A 22,113-nucleotide genomic window follows, 5' to 3' on the forward strand; every position below is an offset into this window, starting at 1 on the left:
TGTGTTGTTGGTTGTGTTGGATGTGTTGTTGGATGTGTCGTTGGACATGTTGTTGGTTGTGTTGGATGTGTTGTTGGTTGTGTTGTTGGTTGTGTTGGATGTGTTGTTGGACGTGTTGTTGGATGTGTTGTTGGTTGTGTTGGACGTGTCGTTGGACGTGTTGTTGGATGTGTTGTTGGTTGTGTTGGACGTGTTGTTGGACGTGTTGTTGGATGTGTTGTTGGTTGTGTTGGTTGTGTTGTTGGTTGTATTGTTGGAAGTGTTGTTGGACATGTTGTTGGTTGTGTTGGTTGTGTTGTTGGTAGTGTTGTTGGATGTGTTGTTGGACGTGTTGTTGGTTGTGTTGTTGGATGTGTTGTTGGACGTGTTGTTGGATGTGTCGTTGATTGTGTTGTTGGACGTGTTGTTGGTTGTGTTGTTGGTTGTGTTGTTGGTTGTGTCGTTGGACGTGTTGGTTGTGTTGTTGGAAGTGTTGTTGGACATGTTGTTGGTTGTGTTGGTTGTGTTGTTGGTTGTATTGTTGGAAGTGTTGTTGGACATGTTGTTGGTTGTGTTGGTTGTGTTGTTGGTTGTGTTGTTGGATGTGTTGTTGGTTGTGTTGGACGTGTTGTTGGTTGTGTCGTTGGATGTGTTGTTGGTTGTGTTGGACGTGTTGTTGGATGTGTCGTTGGATGTGTTGTTGGTTGTGTTGTTGGAAGTGTTGTTGGACATGTTGTTGGTTGTGTTGTTGGTTGTATTGTTGGAAGTGTTGTTGGACATGTTGTTGGTTGTGTTGGTTGTGTTGTTGGTTGTGTTGTTGGATGTGTTGTTGGTTGTGTTGTTGGATGTGTTGGACATGTTGTTGGTTGTGTTGTTGGTTGTGTCGTTGGATGTGTCGTTGGATGTGTCGTTGGATGTGTTGTTGGTTGTGTTGTTGGAAGTGTTGTTGGACATGTTGTTGGTTGTGTTGTTGGTTGTATTGTTGGAAGTGTTGTTGGACATGTTGGTTGTGTTGGTTGTGTTGTTGGTTGTGTTGTTGGATGTGTTGTTGGTTGTGTTGTTGGATGTGTTGGACGTGTTGTTGGTTGTGTTGGTTGTGTTGTTGGTTGTGTTGGACGTGTTGGTTGTGTTGTTGGATGTGTTGGACATGTTGTTGGTTGTGTTGTTGGTTGTATTGTTGGAAGTGTTGTTGGACATGTTGTTGGTTGTGTTGGTTGTGTTGTTGGTTGTGTTGTTGGATGTGTTGGACATGTTTTTGGTTGTGTTGTTGGATGTGTTGTTGGACGTGTTGTTGGACGTGTTGTTGGTTGTGTCGTTGGATGTGTCGTTGATTGTGTTGTTGGACGTGTTGTTGGACGTGTTGTTGGTTGTGTTGTTGGTTGTGTTGTTGGTTGTGTCGTTGGATGTGTCGTTGATTGTGTTGTTGGTTGTGTTGTTGGATGTGTTGTTGGACGTGTTGTTGGACGTGTTGTTGGTTGTGTTGTTGGTTGTGTTGTTGGTTGTGTCGTTGGATGTGTCGTTGATTGTGTTGTTGGACGTGTTGTTGGTTGTGTTGTTGGATGTGTTGTTGGATGTGTTGTTGGACGTGTTGTTGGTTGTGTTGTTGGATGTGTTGTTGGATGTGTTGTTGGTTGTGTCGTTGGATATGTCGTTGATTGTGTTGTTGGACGTGTTGTCGGTTGTGTTGTTGGTTGTGTCGTTGGACGTGTTGTTGGTTGTGTTGTTGGATGTGTTGGTTGTGTTGTTGGTTGTGTCGTTGGACGTGTTGTTGGACGTGTTGTTGGTTGTGTTGTTGGATGTGTTGGACGTGTTGTTGGTTGTGTCGTTGGACGTGTTGTTGGACGTGTTGTTGGACGTGTTGTTGGTTGTGTTGTTGGATGTGTTGGACGTGTTGTTGGACGTGTTGTTGGTTGTGTTGTTGGATGTGTTGGACGTGTTGTTGGACGTGTTGTTGGACGTGTTGTTGGACGTGTTGTTGGACGTGTTGTTGGATTGCTTCTGCTTGCTGAGGAGCTTTAGTGAAATCCCTCAGGGCCTCATGATTATTCAGACAAGAAGCCAGGCTCAAGAACAAAGCCTCGGTTTCCACGGAAACATCCTGAAATATGCTTTTCTGCGCCTATGTGCCCTGATTTGTGACTGTGTTAAATTGGCAGCAGTGTTTTGTTGTTGTTTTTTTTCTCTCTCAGTCTTACTGTTTGTGTCCGTGTTGGATCCTTCCTCTCACTTTGAGTCCTGGTCCTGGTGTGTTTTCAGGTCTCGGCTTCAGTATAGCAGGTGGAGTCGGGAACCAGCACATCCCGGGCGACAACAGCATCTACGTCACAAAGATCATCGAAGGAGGAGCCGCACATAAAGACGGGAGGCTGCAGATCGGAGACAAACTGCTGGCTGTAAGGACTCTTCATACAATACTTATGTAATAATATAACAGCTGCTGCTCAGCATGTTTTCACTCTCTGACATGAAACATATTTATCTACAGGTTTTATATTAGGCTATATTATATCAGTATGATGTTAAATAATGAAGGCTGGTTCTCAGTCACAGATAAATAAACTGGCTAAAAATATTTCTTTAATCTTCTTCAATTAAAATTAGCTTATATTTAGGTTGTAGAAGGATAAACAAAGAAACAAAACCCACAAAAAGACAGCGATGAGAGAGCCACATGACACAAATATGAATTTGGGAACGTTTGATACCATGATAATAGACATCCGTCTTCCACAAGCAGCTAAAACTGTCCGTGAAGCCGTTAGCTGAGTAGTTTTGTTGGTCGGCTCAGATTCAGTCGTTCCTGTTGAGACGTTTCAGCTTCTTTGAGTGTTTTTTCATGTCAAATCTTTCCATCGCTGCTCTGATGCTCAGTGTTTGGCTGGACCGCAGCAGCAGGGCCGTGGTGGTTGCAGCTTTGGTCAGCTGACCGAGTGTTGGAGTTTCCTCATTGGCCTTAAAAATGAATCGGCATGACCAGTTCTCTATGACGTCATCAGGGGATGTTTCCAGTGCTTCCACTCATAGCTGTTCACACGGGACCAGTATTACCTGGAGACCTCATGGGATTTAGAAATTACTTAGCTCCAGTTTAAACAGACAGCGTCTCCACCGTCTGGCTGACAGCGTTGTGTTTGGATTTTATAACTAAACTAAACACCAGGACTCAAACTTTTTTATTTCTTTTAAAGTTTTCACATCACAAACGATGAACAACAGCATTAAAATACGAGTCCTGCAGGTAAAACGTGACTCATGTAGCTGTTATATCAGTTTAGTGCAGGTGCGCTGCTGTAACTGTCAAAACTTTCAGTCATAATTTCCAGCGAAGCCTCCAGATGAACATTTAATATCCAATAATTCACTTTATACACATTAACTCTGACTGTTCCTGTAATAAACTGGACACAGTTTTGCTCATCCACACACGGTCATATACCAGGTTTTGACTTGTTTTCTGCCTGCTGAGTTTCTGCAAAACTCCCGAGCTGGAAAGTGTGTTGTGTTACTATGACAACCAGCAACCGTGAGTTGTCATGTCAGCTGCGACTAACTGCGCATTAAACAGAGTTTTTAATATTGTGATTTTGATATTTGTTGCATATTTATTCTGTTGTGATATGTCTGAAAACGTAACATAAAATGTAGTTCATTTAAATGTCACAGTTTCTTTTTTTTAATGTCGTGAAACATTAAAAACACACAATATCTGAACAATAATATGATTTATCTCACGGCACCAACTCTGGGTCCCTTTAACACTGTGTAACCTCAGAAAACACTGACAGCTTCATGTTACTGCTGAAAACATTTTAACTTCAAACTCACCTGCAGAATCAGAATCATTTTGTCTCTTTTCTTAAATCAGGGCTTTCAGATTTTGTCCTTGAGTGTTAAGAGTCCAGTTTAAGTTCATCAGTTCAAAGAAAGAAGAGTTTAAGTTCGTCCTACCACACAGTGTGAGGCTGGTAGCTCCGAGTCCAGGCAAAACCTGACGGGTCACCAAAAAAAAACCAAAACCCTGAGTGCTGAATGTAGAGAAACTGAGTAGTAGTAGTAATTAATAATTCAGCGGTTGTTCAGGATTGGCTGACTAGAAGATTGCTTTATTATTTTAGATTGTTTTTAGTTTCTAACTTGAGTTACATTTATGAAAACTTTACCCTTTTAGTTGCAATTCTGCGTTAAAATATCCGACGGTTTTCAGACGGCAACAAAAAGTCCCACTAAGTGAAAAGAACTACAGTCGTGTCAACAAGCAAACACTGAAACAGGAGCTCATTAAGGATATTTAAATGATATTAAAAGGATATTTAAATGATATTAAAAGGATATTTAAATGATGTGACCACACAGCTGTCAGTGGGTGAAACCATCTCGACCAACACTTGAACCCTCCACAGTCAGAATAACCAGTTATATATCAACAGGTTTTCCTTTTTCTTCCTGTTCTGTCTGCATCCTCTGAACCTGTAAGACTGTGGTTCTGACTGTGAACAGGCTCCATCAGCTGATAATCATGTGTCTCCTCCCTGTGTGCAGGTGAACAGTGCTTGCCTGGAGGAGGTGAGCCACGAACACGCCGTCACTGCCTTGAAAAACACTCCTGACGTGGTCTACTTGAAAGTGGCAAAACCCAACAGTGTCTTCATGAACGACAGCTTCGCCCCGCCCGACCTCACCAACTGTGAGTCAATAGTCTTGATTTAACTTATTTTTTCCCCTGCAGGAGCATTTAAAAGCACCACATCATCAGGTCTGAGGGAGTCCAGTTAGAGAAACAAATGTGTGACTTTGAAGGTTTATCAGACACAGAAACGCTGCACACAAGTTTTTAATACTCTGTCCAGGAAGTAATCACATCTGCAGGGTTTTTAATCTCAGTTTCCATGATGATCAGGAAGAAATACACCGTTCATGTAACAAACAAGTCTGAAAAAAAATGTGCACTTAGACGTATTTAATCGGCCAACGCAGGTGTGTCGGTGGATGATGAGTCGAACTGCAGCCAAAGTTCAGATCAGCGGTGAAATGAAAGCTGCTGCGTACGTCCACACTAGAGCTGCACTCTGAACGCATCCGTCCAGAAGCTCCGTGAGTCGAATCACATTTTGTCGGTTGACTCGCTGCCGTTTTTTCAGCCCCGTCATGATACACAGAGTAAAGATCTTCGTACACCAAGTCCGTTTTTTTTTCGTCCGAAATTGTCTCACGTTAAAAAATAAATACAATGTCATGTTTTCTGTGTGTTTTTTTTTGCATCCGTCAAAAGCCTTTTACAGAGTTGTTTGACCGCTCAGAGCCACCGTACACGCAAACAACACAGCCTGGAAACACTGATACTATCAGCTCCAGCAGAGACGTTACACACCCACAACTATTGATCATCATCTGGTCTGTATGTTGCAGCGTTTTGAGGCTGAACCCTGAATATCTGCAGATCCAGTTGAAAGGCCGATCACCTGTGATCAGGTGTGTGTGTGTGTGTGTGTGTGTGTGTGTGTGTGGATCGTGGATATCGGTGGTCTTTTTTTTACTGTGTGGTTCTTTCTTTTTCTTTCATGAATTTAGAGAACCACAAAATCATCCTCACTGCTTGACGACTCTATTTTGTCTCGTATTGGGAATTTTCGCAACAGATATAATAATAAAACGCATCGCACTCAGTGTGCGAGGTTTCTTTGCGTAACGATTTTTGTCGGATGACGGATTAAAAAAACGCACAAGGAAAAAACGGACTTGGTGTACAAAGACCGTAACGCAGTGTGACAGGCTGTAAACTTTACAGATTCTGGTCTCCTAATGAACTAAATACAGAACTGTGATGGAAACAGAACAGAGCGACTCGGACGCTCAACTCTGTTCAAACAGACGTACCAGCGTCTCTACCGTCTCTCCTCCGCCACCGTCCGGCGCTGTCAGCAGCCAATCAGGAGAGACGCTCCGTGCTGCGTCTCTCACTGTGGAAATCTGCCGTTCTCACATCACAGAGGATGAACAACAGCTTTTAAAACACGAGTCTGTCACTGCTGTTACTATAGTAACGGGACGGATACATGTACATGAACAGTGTAATATTTAAATATATGATATATATATATGAAGATAAAGAAAGATGAGAAAACGTCTTCCTGTTTCCAGGCAAACAAGGACGTAAAGCCAGTGGAGGATCTTTGTGGTCTTATAACGTCACACAAACCAGATTAGAAGGTCCTGGTTGACCCTGAATTAGTGTTGAATTCATGCGGGACTGCAGTCTGTCTCTGATGATGGGTGGGGGGGTGGGGGGGGTGTTTCAATCCCAGCGGCATTCGCCAAACAACACGTTTCAAAGTCAAGACGACAAAACATTCAGAGCACGAACTCTGGATTTGTTCCCAGCGACTCCCTCAGTGAACCTTTAATGTGAAGAAGCTGAAGGACGAAGAGGAGACGACGGTCCTGGACTGATGAGTGCAGGACGGGACGAGGTCATGTGACACCGTCCCACCAGGAGAGAGGAAATGATCAGGTTATCAATCGCCGAAGGGATCAATCAGACCAGAGATAATCTGAGGATGACGAACAACAAGAAACAGCTTCTAAACACAGAAACAATAAAATCAATCAATTATATAATATCAGTATTATGAGCTTGATGTAGTTAAAGTATTGCAGTAAAAGTACATAAGTATTATGAGCTTGATGTAGTTAAAGTATTGCAGTAAAAGTACATAAGTATTATGAGCTTGATGTAGTTAAAGTATTGCAGTAAAAGTACATAAGTATTATGAGCTTGATGTAGTTAAAGTATTGCAGTAAAAGTACATAAGTATTATGAGCTTGATGTAGTTAAAGTATTGCAGTAAAAGTACATAAGTATTATGAGCTTGATGTAGTTAAAGTATTGCAGTAAAAGTACATAAGTATTATGAGCTTGATGTAGTTAAAGTATTGCAGTAAAAGTACATAAGTATTATGAGCTTGATGTAGTTAAAGTATTGCAGTAAAAGTACATAAGTATTATGAGCTTGATGTAGTTAAAGTATTGCAGTAAAAGTACATAAGTATTATGAGCTTGATGTAGTTAAAGTATTGCAGTAAAAGTACATAAGTATTATGAGCTTGATGTAGTTAAAGTATTGCAGTAAAAGTAGTGGTTTGGTCCCTCTGACTGATATATTATTATATATGACATCATTAGATTATTAATAGTGAAGCATCAGTGTTAGAGCAGCATGTTACTGTTGTAGCTGCTGGAGGTGGAGCTAGTTTACACTACTTTATATACAGTTAGCTAGTTTAGTCCAGTGGTTCCCAACCTAGGGGTCGGGGCCCTCCAAAGGGTCAGCAGATAAATCTGAGGGGTCACATTTTTAGCTGCGATAATCACGAAAAAAACTCCCTGAGATTCTGGAGGGACTGTGTGATGTCGTTTAGTATGTAAGAACAAAATATATGTAACAGAATAAACATAGATGAGAACACACGTCATCCTCCGACCAACCAGACTGAGCAGCACGAGATTCTTGTTTTCCGCTGTAACGTGAACACTCGACTGTATCAGCATCCCACCCGTCCAAAGACTGCATGACATCAGATCCCTTCAGACGCCATGTTGTCATAGATCCCTCTTCTCTAAAGACCCCCCGAGCTCCCCCCCCCCACACACACACACACACACACACACACTCCTAACCTCTGAGTTATCATCCTGCTCCGCTGCTGATGTCGAGGTTGAGACGCGTGAAGGACGAGCAGCAAATCCAATCAGCGAGCTGCATCACAAGCTTCAGCTGCTGTCAGTGTGGCCCGGCTAATCCACACAGCATCACTGCAGCACTGGGGGGGGGGGCGGCGAGGGGAGGCGGGGGGGGGGGGGCGGCAATATGTATAATGACGTCCCGCCACAGTGGACAGCAAAGATCTGAGCCAGAGGTAATGAATGAGAAATAATTCAGTTAAGTGCGCTCTGCCTCCATCACAGCAGCTTAGACGCAGAAAGGAAAGGAAATATTAGAATAATAGAGAAACGGTTCTGATGGGCCCGAAGCTGCAGGGAGCCATCCCATAATCCCCTGCTCCACTCTCAGATAATAGACGTGAACAGAATCAATTGGCTTTACTGTCCACCGCTGTTACACACAGTTACAGATTCCCTCCAGACGTGTTTTAAAGGGGCCGTAACGTGCTGTTCATTGTTTTCTGTCTTATTAAATGTGGCCAGAGTGTCAGATAACGAGGTAAACGTATGTAGCAGTAATGCTGCGAGCTTCATACGGCTCTGAACGATCGGTTTCCAACAGTTTTTTCTACTTTTGAGACAAGCTGACGTCGTTGGTGCAGGGAGATGATATACAGTCAGTGACAGCAGAATGACATCTAACCAGCTACGTCACCGTCGTTATTTCTAGAGCTGTAGTCAACCAAAGAAAATCTTGGTCGACTGAAATCGTACAAAATCTTCAAGTAATTGATTAGTTGCGCGCGAGCGGGGGGGGGGGGTGTTATGCTAACCCATTGTTGCTAACTTTGGAGCTAACATCCTTCACTTTTGCTGCATTTGGGGAAACAACAGACGTGACTTTTTAGCATTTATTAAACACTTTTTTGGAAAATGTTTCAAGTCACAATATGAATGATAGCACACCTTTCACCTTTTCTTGATATTTTAGTCTCTGAGTAAATGGAGCTGATGTGCATCTCTCTGGTGTTTCCACTCTGTGTTTCTACTGTGTTTCTATCAGTAGAATCATTCTGTTCACTGTGAACTGAGCTGAAAAACAAACAAATCAAACATCAAACAGTTCTGTTGCTTTTTACACACAAATTACACACAAACAGTTTTGTGATCAGACTCGTTTCACCGGCCGGTTTAGTTTACGACCCCCCAGCAGCAGCAGCTCCCGGCCTCGTCCAATCAGGAGCCTGACAGGTGAGTGTGGAGGAGGGTCTGAGCTGGTGAGAAACTGTAGGACCAGAGATAGAAACACACACACACACACACACACACACACACACACACACACACACACACCTGCTCAGTCGGTAAGTCGGGAGGAAGGAGACGATTTTACTGACAGATTTTTTACTTCCTGGTTTCATCACATACGTGTTGAAGCTGCATCGATGGATTTACTGGACTGAAGAGTTTAACTGATCGACTCTGTGTGTGTGTGTGTGTGTGTGTGTGTGTGTGTGTGTGTGTGTGTGTGTGTGTGTGTGTGTGTGTGTGTCTCTGTTGCAGCCTTCACCCAGCACATGGAGAACCATATCAGCCCCCCCAACTTCCTGGGTCAGCCCCTCCCTCCGCCAGCTTCCTCGGGACGCTACTCCCCGACACCCAAGAGCATGCTGGGAGACGACGACGTCACCCGGTGAGGAGTTACAATCAATACTATTGATTTGTATTTGAGAGTTTGAAAGGTTTGATAAGGATGGCAGAAATATAATCACATGTTTTTAAATGTAAATAATGAAGAATAACGTCCAGAATCTGCAGCTTGAACTGCAGCAGCAGCACATTTTAAACAGTAAACTTCATTATAAATTAAATTCACATCACTAATATCTATAAAAAAAACACAAATGCATCAAAAATGATTTGGAAATTATTCTGTGATGTCATCTTTTATCTTTTGTGTTTTTGTGTCTTTTGTCGTCTTCTTCTAACTTTTTCTTACGTCTGTCCTGCTGTTTGGTTTTTGTCCGTCAAAGCACTTTGTAAACTCTGTTATTATAAATAAAGTTATTATTATAAATAAAGTTATTATTATAAATAAAGTAATTGTTACCGTCAGCTGTGTGAGGTCACATGACGTCAGGATGATTGACAGCTCTTGTCTGTGTCGTCGTGCCGACAGGGAGCCCAGGAAGGTGGTGCTGCACAGAGGAGCGACGGGCCTCGGCTTCAACATCGTAGGCGGCGAGGACGGCGAGGGGATCTTCATCTCCTTCATCCTCGCCGGAGGACCAGCAGACCTCTGTGGAGAGCTGAGGAAAGGAGACAGACTGGTCTCGGTACGTATTCAATTTAACTTTATTTATATATATTTATATATGTATGAAAACGCTGAAAACACACGTTAAAAACATGAAGACACTCTGATCTGAAGGTTAATTAACTAACTGACACGACGTGTAGTCAATTAATATCAACAATGTTTTTTATCATTAAAATGAAGGAAAAAGATCTTTTAGAAAATATCTGAGATGTTTGTTTTGTTCGTGTCTAACAGACTGACGGTTCAAACACCTCGAACGAGAGCAAAGAGCTACAAAAGGACATAAAAATAAAAATATAACCATCTTTTCACATTCTGACGACAGGCCTGTTGCACTGAACTAAACTACAATCATGTATTATTAACCTCTAACAGAAAATAAATCACAATCTATATGAAATATCTTTTTAACCCTTTTTAGCTTAATGACAGCCTCTGATAGGCTGCTATACATAAACACATTTAACTTAAAATGAAATATTTCAACAGTATTTATTTATGTACAATCACATACAGTCACATATGCAGCTTTAACCTGATATACAGCTTTTACTGCAAAACACACAAATAATGCTGCTTTTCTTTATAATAAAGTGAACTTTACTGTGAGTCAGGATGATGATAACAACAGAACCACCTTCACTGTGCTGATAAAGCAGCTTCATCAGCCAAAAACACAACATGAAACTAATACTGACAAACCTTTGTGTCCTTATCAGGTGCAAAACAAACACAATATTAAACAAACACACTTACAAGATTCCTTCAAAATAAACCAATAATATAATATCTGAAATAACTGGACAAATAATAACCGAACTTTAAGAAACTTAATTACTTATAAGATGAATAAAGATGAGATGATCGACTGACTGAAGGTCATTTCCAGATGAAGTCAAGTGTCTCAGGTCTGAGAAGCTGAAACCAGTTGAGTTAAAACATTCAGACTGGTCCCAGTTTGCTCAGATGAGCCTGTTGTTGTTTCCAGGTGAACGGGGTGGACCTCCGCAACGCCACGCACGAACAGGCCGCCGCCGCCCTGAAGAACGCCGGGCAGACGGTCACCATCATCGCCCACTACAGACCAGAGGGTGAGAGAGACGCCTGCGGTCACGTCAGGGCTCCTGTGTGTCATTTACAGTCCGTCCAGGATGTCGATTCATTCATGCAGAAAAGTTTCAAGTCATTTAGCGAAATTGCGATATCACGATGAAACGGTTTCCTGGAGGGACTGATGTCACCCAGAATGAAATGTCTTTTATCAGATTGTTGAGTGTAAACGTGTGTTTCCTGTTCAGAGTACAGCCGGTTTGAGGCGAAGATTCACGACCTGCGAGAGCAGATGATGAACAGCAGCATCAGTTCTGGATCCGGATCTCTGCGGACCAGCCAGAAGAGATCGCTATACGTCAGGTCAGTACAGAGAGAATAAGAACTGTCACAACAGAGGAACCACCTTTACATTTTGAAATGTTTATATCATTTTAAATTGATATTAAACTTATTAATGTTAATGATTCACCAACAGAAAAGAAACTGCAAATTATTTTTTTATTATTTAGAAAATTGCATATTTATTATATATTATATAATTGGGTGAATAAAATGTATTCAATGATTATACTAAATATTTAATTAATGAAAGATTCATTTAATTCATTAAAACAATAACAAAATAATTTATTAGAGAACGTTCATGAATTATATATTTAATTATGAGTAATCAAACTAAGTGTTTATTAAATTAAAATATATTTTTTAATGATTTAAATGATTATGTACTGGAATCATTACATATTTTATTGATTAAAAACTGATAATGATATAAACTCAAGTTTCACTGTGAGATGCAGTTAAAAACCAGTATTTTTGGAAATGTTGTGATCTTCACCGATGACGATGTATTTTAACGACCGTGTTCGTCCTGCAGAGCTCTGTTTGACTACGATAAGACCAGAGACTCGGGTCTGCCCAGTCAGGGACTCAACTTTAAGTTCGGAGACATCCTCCACGTGGTGAACGCCTCCGACGACGAGTGGTGGCAGGCCAGACAGCTGACGGCCCAGGGAGAGGTGGAGGAGGTGGGAGTGATCCCCAGCAAGAGACGGTCAGTCGCACGCACACGCACACACACACACACACACACACACGCGGTCACATGACTGGACGGTTTTATGAAACATCAACGAAAAGATCTGCACTGAACGCTTCGTTAGACTCTTAATCGTGTATCTGCAGATACGTCTGAGATACTTTATTCATCCTGAAATAATCTTTGTGACAAAGATGCTAAAAATAATCACATGACGTAGCAGCAGAACATCAGCAGAGTGGATTAAAGCAGGACTTTTACATGTGTTGTGTTTACAGTGTTGATGAAGCTGATCACCGTCAGATAAATGACGTCAGTTCAGCTTTAACAAACAAAACCAAACGGACAAATCAGACAGTATCAGAGCACCTTAAACTATGTTCATGTGGTTCTTGATCACTAACATGATGATGTCATGTAAAGTGATGTTTGAGTGTCTGTAATTCTACCAGATGACAACATGAACCTGACTGAACGTCACTGACTTGTCTGTTCTATCGCTGACCTTTTTGACCTTCTGTCCCGTTTGACCGCAGGGTGGAAAAGAAGGAGAGAGCGAGATTAAAGACGGTGAAGTTCAACTCAAAGTCTCGAGACAGAGGGGTAAGTAGCTCTTTATTGTTCTTGTAGCGTCAGAAAGTAGCAGCAGTGATGTTAGAAGTAGAAAATAACATTTAATCTAGAAGATACTGTTAATGCCTTTAACTTTACAGCAACGTCTTTAATGATGATACTGAGTTATTCTGCATGATTATAGAATTAATAGATTATCTTCAGTGTTTTATAAACCCAGTGGTGGAAAGAAACTAAGAAACTAAACTTTACTTGAGTATTTCCATGTGATGCTACTTTCTACATTTCAGAGGGAAATATTGTACTTTCTACTCCACTACATTTATTTGACAGCTTTAGTTACTTTTCAGATGAAGATTTGACACAATGGATAATATAACAAGCTTTTAAAATACAACACATTGTTAAAGATGAAACCAGTGGTTTCCAACCTTTTTGTCTTTTGACGTCTTACAAAAAGCAGTGTGTAGTCGGGGTCACATTTCACATGTCTATGAGTTGTTAACAGCTCCACCAAATAGTGATTTTTCCCTCTAAACTTCTCACATGCTTTCATTTCAATAAATGTTCAAATGATCCAATATTTCAGCAAAAATCAAAGATTAGAGAAAAAGTCCAAAAACTGAAAACAGATTTGTGTATCAGAACTTTGTTTTTTCTTCTTTCCTCTCCCATTAATCATCTCACCACCCCTCAGATTTATCTGCTGACCCTTTGGAGGGGCCCGACCCCTAGGTTGGGAACCACTGGACTAAACTAGCTAACTGTATATAAAGTAGTGTAAACTAGCTCCACCTCCAGCAGCTACAACAGTAACATGCTGCTCTAACACTGATGCTTCACTATTAATAATCTAATGATGTCATATATAATAATATATCAGTCAGAGGGACCAAACCACTACTTTTACTGCAATACTTTAACTACATCAAGCTCATAATACTTATGTACTTTTACTGCAATACTTTAACTACATCAAGCTCATAATACTTATGTACTTTTACTGCAATACTTTAACTACATCAAGCTCATAATACTTATGTACTTTTACTGCAATACTTTAACTACATCAAGCTCATAATACTTATGTACTTTTACTGCAATACTTTAACTACATCAAGCTCATAATACTTATGTATTTTTACTGCAATACTTTAACTACATCAAGCTCATAATACTTATGTACTTTTACTGTAGTAGTATGTTTCTTGTAATGGAGTATTTGTACATTATTGGTACTTTTACTGCAGTAAAGGGTCTGAGTACTTCTTCCACCACTGATAAATGAACTGTGTGTTTGCAGCCACCTGATCTCCACCTACTAATGAGTGTTTGACTAATGTTTTAAACCAGCTGGCAAGTTTAACAGCATGTTGTTGTTGATCTGTGAGACGTTTTCTTCTTCACTGCTCAAACGTCTCAGCAGCCAAACCGCAGCGCCTCCCCAGCACCTTTTTTTAAAAAAAAACAACCCGTGTGTCGCTTTAACACGCGTCGCTCAAACGCCCCGCGCCACCCCGCTAACACACCAGTCCGGTGGAGGGGGGAACAAAACAACATGCATGACCCCTCCTCCTCCTCCCCCCACTCAATCCCCTCCTCTTCCTCTTCCTCCTCCTCCTCCTCCTCCTCCTCATACAGAGAGAAACACTTGACATTGATGTCTGACTGTCTGCTGCTGCCTCCTCTTCTTCCTCACTCACCCCTCCCTCTCTCCTGCAGCATGTGATCTAATGATGTCACTAGCTCCGCCTCCTGCCAATGAGTACTACAGAACAGCAGTTTAGGGTCCGACTCATCGCTCCACACACGCAGCAAATCTCTGCTTGTGTGACGTGTCAGATCAATCAATCAATCAGTCGATCAGTTGATCAATCAAACGTTGGTTTTACAGCAGCTTTCATGCAGGTTAGTGTAGTTCAAAGTGCTTCACAGACAACTGATGAGCCAATAATAAGACAGAACGAGTGTAAACAATCTGAGACTAATGAAAAAAGAGAACATGATAAAATAAAATAGATTTAAAATCCATAATAATAATAATAATAATAATAATAGTAATAAATAGTGTGGAATAAAAACTAGATAAAAAAGTCAAAGTGCTCGTTAAGACAACAAACATGGAGGTTTGTCACAGCTCGTTAGGACTCGTTTGATAACGAGACAGTTAAAGTAAGAACCTGCACAGCTGACTGATGCTGAAGTTTCTCCTCAGATGTGTTTAATCATCATGTTTAAGTTCTGATATTATAGTTTAACTTTCTGTTTTTGCACGATGTGTAAAATGTTGTTACGACGTGCATGAGAACGATATCTGCTACAGTAGACGTGTTGAGTCCTGTAAGATGTGAAGTGAATAGTTACACTAAATGATAATAATAATAATAATTTCATTTGTATAGAACTTTTCAAACTAGGATCACAAAATGCTCTCTAGTGCAGAGAGACAACATAAAAAGACAAAATAAATAAATAAAATGATCCATAAAATAGAATAAAACAAAAGAAATAAACATGAAGTCTGGCAGTAACACAACAGATGAGACGGTGTCAGCAGACTGAATATTAACTGGAGGAACCAGTTCAGTAATCTGGACTCTGGAGCAGCTAACATGCAGAAACCTGCAGATATAAGAGGCGTCTCTGGACAGTTAAAAGCTCAGTGATGTACTCAGACGCCTCGTATGTAAAGTCATGAGAAGGATTTTAAACCGTTTTCTAAAAGAAACTGGTAACCAGTGCAAAGAGGCTAAAGCTGTGGTTTAAACTATGAGAGGAAACAGACTCTCGCTGGGAGTCGACTGAACAGTTTCCAGTTTGTCTCTACCTGCCGGGAAAGCTAACGCTAGCTAGCTAGCAGGTATCAGACTGAGGTACCAGCGTGACACAAACACAGCAGCAATCCTGCATTTTGCCTGGAAAAAAACTATTTAATTTATTGTTTATTTAACACGGACAATGCTCAGTACATTTATCACATTTATTGTTCTTAGTCCAGCTATAAACTCTTCTCCCTGTGTAGTGGCTGCAGGCCCCGACGCCTCTGATGCATCAAAAAGTAAAAGATATCAGTCAGTTGTACTAAATTAAAACATTTGAAATACAAGATTTAATATTTTAGCCGTATCTGCCAGCCCGAGTCGTTGGTTCTGAGTTTCTGACACCAGAGAAGATCAGATGAACGGCTTCTCTCGTCTCTGCATGTTGTCTGCATGTTCAGTTCCTCCTCGTCCTGCTGCTGTCTGACTTCTGCTGCGTTCACTCTGAAACACCGACAGGACCTATATCACTCAGATCAGCTTCTAGCTCCAGTTTATGTGCACATACAGATGCGACACAGTTACAGGAAAAGAAACAAACTCTCCCACATCAGTTTCATGCTGGAAGGCAGCTAGTTCTTCTCTTTTATTTTGTTGTTTTTATTACGTTTGGCTTTGCTACTGCTAATAAAAGCTCCTACAGAAGGCTGATAATTTGAGAATAACTGAAGTTTTTCTAAGTAGTTTAACATTTTTTAACAGAGTGTCAGTACAGAAACTAAAATACTTTCAATTAAACTAATCAGTCAAACTGTTGCATCTGTATTTAACTTTAAATTATACACTAAAACGTTTTTGATACTCAGAGCTGCAGACATGACTTAATGTACTCAAAAAAAGTGTTTAGTTTAAGCTTTGTTGCTGTTGGTTTTTGGGTTTTTTTTGTTTCTTTTAGTTCATGCTGTTAGTCAGCTGATCACAGGCTCAGACAAAAAGCTTGAAGGAGAATAATTAGACGCTCATCACAAGGCTGTTAGAAAGCAGCATCGACGTCTGCATGCTGACTCCAAACCACAAGAGTTTCATCCGGAAAACATTTCAATCCATCTTGGATCTTCATCAGCAGAACGTTTGTAAAAAAAAATAGAAAATACGCCAATAATTTATACATCATGCAAACCAACAGGCTGACAAGCTCTATGATGCTGTGATTAACTGTCCAACATCTACAAGCAATTCATAATTCAATCAAGTATATAGATTTGGCAAATTTTTCATGGGCGCAACCCGCATACATCCCACAAATGCATGTTCCTTACAAACGTGGCGCCATTTAAAAGGGAAATAAACAGACTTTACAACAGAATACAAAGAAATAATCTACCAAACACACATTTCCTTACTTTTTGTGCTACGTTGATATTGTAGTAAGCTAGAAAAAAAAGAGAAGAAACCTTAAAGTCTTGTACCAAAATGGGGTCTTAATACCTTCTATAAAATTTAACTAGATCAAATAACATTAAAGAAAATTAAACACCTGTTACATTTACAAATTTTAACATTTTCAGATGTATGTGTCAGGATTATTGTAGTATAAAAAGATATATAAAGCCATCAGGAAGGCTCACCTGTCATCATAGAGCTTGTCAGCATATTGTTCATGATGTATAAATATGGATGAATTTTCCATTTTTACAAACATTCTGACCTGACGAAGGTCGGAGTACGATCGAAACGTCCTGATTAAACGTTTGTGGCTCGGAGTCGTGGTGCAGACAAAAAAAGCCAACCGACATCAGACTCCCCACATCTCCCCTTCTTCCTCCTCTTATTTTATTTTTTTTATTCCATCACCCCCCCCCCTCCTCCTCCTCTTCCTCCTCAGCAGTCCCTCAATGACAAGCGTAAAAAGAACCTCTTTTCCCGAAAGTTTCCGTTCTACAAGAGCAAAGAGGCGAGCGAGCAGGAGACCAGCGACGTCGACCGTAAGTACCGGCGCGAGAGAGAGGAAGTGGGGAGGCGGGGTGGGGCGGTCTGTCTGTCTGAGAGGTGATTGGTCAGCGACAGGAAGAGAGGTCAGCTGGTGGCGGCACGCTGCAAACGCAATGGTTGTCACGGCAACAGGGCCCAGATAAACTGATACCCCATCCCCCCCAAAAAAAAGCTTCCTTTTGTTCATATTGTTCAAACACTCGCCATCGCAGTTAACAGGAAACATTTGAGTTGCGACGGCAGAACATTTGATCCGACTTTCCCTAAAATCCTCCTCTTCCTCACTGGAGATAAAATGGCGGCCTTGCGGCCCTGCTGACCCCGCTGCGTTCCCTCTGCACTCTCTTACTGTCGCTGGAACTCAGTAACGTTGTGTTTCTTGTGGTTGTTTTCTCCTCGTTGTTCACACACGGCTCTGCTGACTTCAGGACAACAGCGACGACATGCTATCCAAAGGCCACAGTAAGTGTCCCCCATCCAACCCCCATCCAACCCCCCCCAACCCCCACCCCGCTCCCAAAAAACTCCCATCAGCCTCCTTCGTCTCCACCAGGAACCTTTTTCAGCATCACTGCCAAAGATGAACTGCAACAGGAACACGTCACATGACTCATTGACGTAAAATAAGATACTGGTTAGTAGATCAGTTCATCGTTGGTTTGGAACCAACATGAAGAAAAATATAGAAAATTTCCAGAATCTTTAAATTTATCAACACAGTGTCTCAAATAGAAAGTCAGCCTCTCCATAATAAACTGTAAGTTTCCTTTTATAATAATAATAAAATAAGGTTTTATTTATAGAGCACAAAACTCATGTTACAAGGCAACAAATACAAACCACAACAAATTATAAAACTGAAATCATGTGACCAGAATTAATTAAATTAATTAATGAATTAATTAGTTAAGTGATTTAAAATAAAAAGATAAATTCAATAAAAGGTTTTAAGAGAATGAAAAGAGTTTGTTTTATATTATCAAATGTTTGGCTGAAGTTTGAAGAGAAGCTGAAGTTGGTTCCTGGTGGACACAAAGCCGAAGGTCTTCCCCTCCTCTTCCTCTCTCCTTCCTCCTTCCTCCTTCCTCGTCACCGAGCATCGAGGATCCTCCGGGCCGGAGCTCCATCTCTCTTCACTGTCATAGAAACATCACACGTTCATCTGTTTTCACTCTCACAGCTCACAGGTTTCTTCTTTAGTTCTCACAGGATCTTCTGAGTTTATGGAGGTTTTACACGTTTAATAACAGACGTCAGTTCCCTTTGACGTTCTCACTGATTCTTTGCTTTTTTTTGATAGATTTTTGTTCGGAAATTAGTAACAATGAGGTTTATTGATTTTAAATTGATTTTATCCATCACTGAATACCTTCCAAATCTGTTTAAAATGTTTACTAGACCAGTTATCACGTTTATAACAAAATGTTTATATGAAGATTTGCTGGTGAAGATTCTCAACATACACTTTATACATACGTATACTTTTGAAAATTGTTGGATTTTTAGAACATTTGACTCAGTGAGATTTTTCCATTTTTTTGGAATAAATATTCTACATTACGTGTTGATACTGAGATCAAACTGTTCTGTTAGTTTTGCCTCCCTGGAAATTGATTTAGACATTTTCAAATATAATTAAACTAAGAAAAAAAGAAAGTTAAAGGAAGCAGTTGGTCAGACTGCAGTGATGTCACTGTCAACATCTTGTTGCTAGGCAACCATCAAGCAGGTTTGGACCTTCAACCGATGGAAATTTATTAATTTTTCCCACCAAACGTCTCTTTGTTCAAGCTAAATGTTTTGGTTTTGCAGAATTAAAGTATATAACGCATTCATGTTCACAAACATAAAACTATATTTTAAGCTTTATATTGAAGTGAATTTTGTTTGTAGATCACATTCACAGATATTTTACCAGAGTTTTAGAAAGTAAGATTTCTGCGTAATGATTCTGTTTTTGCTTTACAGAAAATGAAGAATTGGGAACAAAAAAAATCAGTTTGCGGGCATTTCTAAAAGTTTTTTTATTTGTGGTTTGCATTGTAAGAAACATTGTTGAAGTCATAACACATATCTGCGTGAAGGGCTGGGCGATAATTCAGTGTTATCTATTTTTAGTGGAATCATGTCATAATGATATTAATATGTTGAGCATTTCACATGATTCTGTTGTTTAAATCAAACATTTTCAGTTAATCTACTGTTTGTTTTTATCAATTAATCGATTGTTTGGTCTGTTTTATGTGACCACTCGTCTAAAACCCAAAGAGATTCAGTTTACAATCATAGAAGACAAAAAAAACTAGAAGTTAGTCACATTTGAGAAGCTGGAACCACTAAATTTTTGGCCATTTTTTATTTTTAAAAAAAGTCACTTAAACCATTAATTATTAAACGTTTTGTTAATTTTCATTTCTTTAGATTGACAGAATTATTCCAGCTCTAGTTTTACTTACTTGGATAAATGTGGAACATTTGATTAAACTTAAATGTTAGATGTGACTTTGCAGACATGAAGCATGTTGTGATATCAGTCAGTCTCTCCAGGAAACTGCGATTTTGAATTAATTCGAGATATCTCTGCAGTAATTTGCATAAGCTGCAATTTTGCTGCAACTTTTTGCATGAAATATCCAAAATCAACAGCTGCTTGTGATTCGGACCAATCGTTGGCGTTCGGTGTGGTGGTAACTGACGTCATCGCAGCGTTCAGCAAAGATTCAGGCGCATTCAGGTGGAAGATTGACAAAAATTATACTGTAGACGAGCAAAACAATTCCCAAATGTTTTGCACAACAGTTATATTTGCTGCCAATGTTGAGCTGAAAGTTTATTTAATAAAAGCTTGTAAATGGAACTCAAGTACAGTATTTTCTTTTTATAGAACTTTGAGTCCTCATGGTTCTCATGTTCAGAAAATACATGAAAACATTAGTAGCTTTTTATCCAAGGAAGTCATTACGTATGACATCATTATTTTCCTTTGCTTGCAATTTTTTTCAATTCAAGCAATTTTACCACAAAAAGAGCACAATTTTTTAGAATAGCCACTGCAAAATAAAGCATTTTTGGACGCAATAATCACAAAAAAACCTGCAAAATCCTGGAGGAACTGATCAGTATCACAAGATATTCTGATATCATGGATGTGATTTCATCTGTATCGCCCAGCCCTGTGTTTATGGAAATACAGTAACATTTACAACGGTTACAAGATAACTAGAATAAGACATAATGATGAATATGTAAAGGCATCTGAAAACATGTTTATCATGTTTTACCACGTGTATCATCAGACTGAATATTTGTGATTATTCTGCTGTTGGACTTGAACACCTGGAGTCTTCTGGGGCAAAGCATGATGGGAAAGCAATGCTGCCCGGCTCACCCGGAGTTGTCCTGTGTTTTGTTGTGATTCCAGAACACGTGACCTCTAACGCCAGCGATAGTGAAAGTAGCTACCGTAAGTGTGTGTGTCGCTGCCGTCGACGCTGCCTGCTTTTTACAGGAAACACTTGAGAGCTTTCGCACTAACAGTCAGTCTGACACTCGGCTCGGGTGTGAATGTGGTTCACGGCGGTGCAAACACTCCTGTTTCCTCCTCGCAGCAGCAGACGGGACTCTGTTCTTCAGACATGGTTCATCTAATCCAGATTAACATGATGTTATTGAGATTAAATCATCCAGTTAACTTGATCTCTGTGAATATAGAGATTCAAAACCAACACTCATTACTTTTTAATTTTGCTGTGAAGAACTCTTCTTTAACACGTCATAACAACAAATATGTCATAAAGCTGACAGCAGCAGCTCAGGCGCCAATAAAATACTATAAAATAACCATCTCATAAAAATACACTAACTTTCTGTAATTAAAACACAGTTTATAGCTCTAATTTTACATAAAATCTTTTGTATTTTTTGGCTTTTTAATAATAAATAAGAATATTTCCACCTGTAAATACAATTAAATTTCTTATAAAATGTAGTGACACTGTTATAATACAATCAGGTTTAAAATGACTCTGCTGTTATAAATTGGGTTTAATTACATTATTTTACATTAAATCTTCTATTTATTCTGTTAATCTATATTTAATATAATACAATGATTTACCACCAATAAAATAATTGATCTACAGTTTTTTTTTTTTTAAACTACTGTCGTAAAACAGATAATCAGGTTTATAATTCCATCAATATACTTAATTTAAGATCATGTTCAGTGTAAAACAAGTTACACATTTTTCATGTTATTTTACAGTAGTCGTGTTAATTACCAGTATATTTTTGTGATTTCATTGACATTTTTATGTATTTTTGAAATACAGTAAAAATCTGTAAAAAAAAAAAGCAACTTTTTTACAGTGTATGATGCAATATTTCATGTTTTTAATGGATCCCAACAAAATGTCATAATTAATGACAATTATTTCTGATGCTGTTAGTCTGATCAGAATTAGAAACTTTGAACAGTTTATAACATCCCAAACTTTATTTATTATAAAGTGAACAGATTTTATTTAGAATATCTAATAATATGTTTTCATTCATTGTTTTGATTTTTCAGTAATTGTTTCACATTTACATCAAAATGTTTTATTTGTCTCTGAAAATGACTTGTTGGGTCATTTTTGGTTCCACTTTGAGAAAGTCTCACCGTGAATAAACCTGCGGTTTTACAGGACTTGTTGCTATGACAACAGCTCAAGATCATATGAAGCACCTTTACAGACTT

General features: G+C 39.6%; 1 protein-coding gene across 11 annotated transcripts in view; it reads left to right on the forward strand.

Moving 5' to 3' along the window:
• LOC122993957 (disks large homolog 1-like) overlaps nt 1-22,113 on the forward strand; it is a 132,316-nt gene that overhangs the window by 102,901 nt on the left and 7,302 nt on the right. For 4 of the 11 annotated variants that reach the window (XM_044368442.1, XM_044368443.1, XM_044368444.1 and 1 more), the window contains 10 exons: nt 2,236-2,372; nt 4,519-4,663; nt 9,203-9,332; nt 9,819-9,975; nt 10,948-11,050; nt 11,258-11,372; nt 11,890-12,066; nt 12,588-12,654; nt 17,804-17,837; nt 20,797-20,838. In XM_044368442.1, the coding sequence (XP_044224377.1) occupies nt 2,236-2,372; nt 4,519-4,663; nt 9,203-9,332; nt 9,819-9,975; nt 10,948-11,050; nt 11,258-11,372; nt 11,890-12,066; nt 12,588-12,654; nt 17,804-17,837; nt 20,797-20,838 (1,107 nt within the window). Of the gene's footprint in view, nt 1-2,235; nt 2,373-4,518; nt 4,664-9,202; nt 9,333-9,818; nt 9,976-10,947; nt 11,051-11,257; nt 11,373-11,889; nt 12,067-12,587; nt 12,655-17,268; nt 17,369-17,803; nt 17,838-20,796; nt 20,839-22,113 lie in introns of all 11 variants that reach the window. The other 7 variants (XM_044368438.1, XM_044368440.1, XM_044368445.1 and 4 more) reach the window with 3 other exon arrangements.

Source organism: Thunnus albacares, chromosome 12 (genome assembly GCF_914725855.1).
Source record: "Thunnus albacares chromosome 12, fThuAlb1.1, whole genome shotgun sequence".
NCBI classification, from domain to species: Eukaryota; Metazoa; Chordata; class Actinopteri; order Scombriformes; family Scombridae; genus Thunnus; species Thunnus albacares.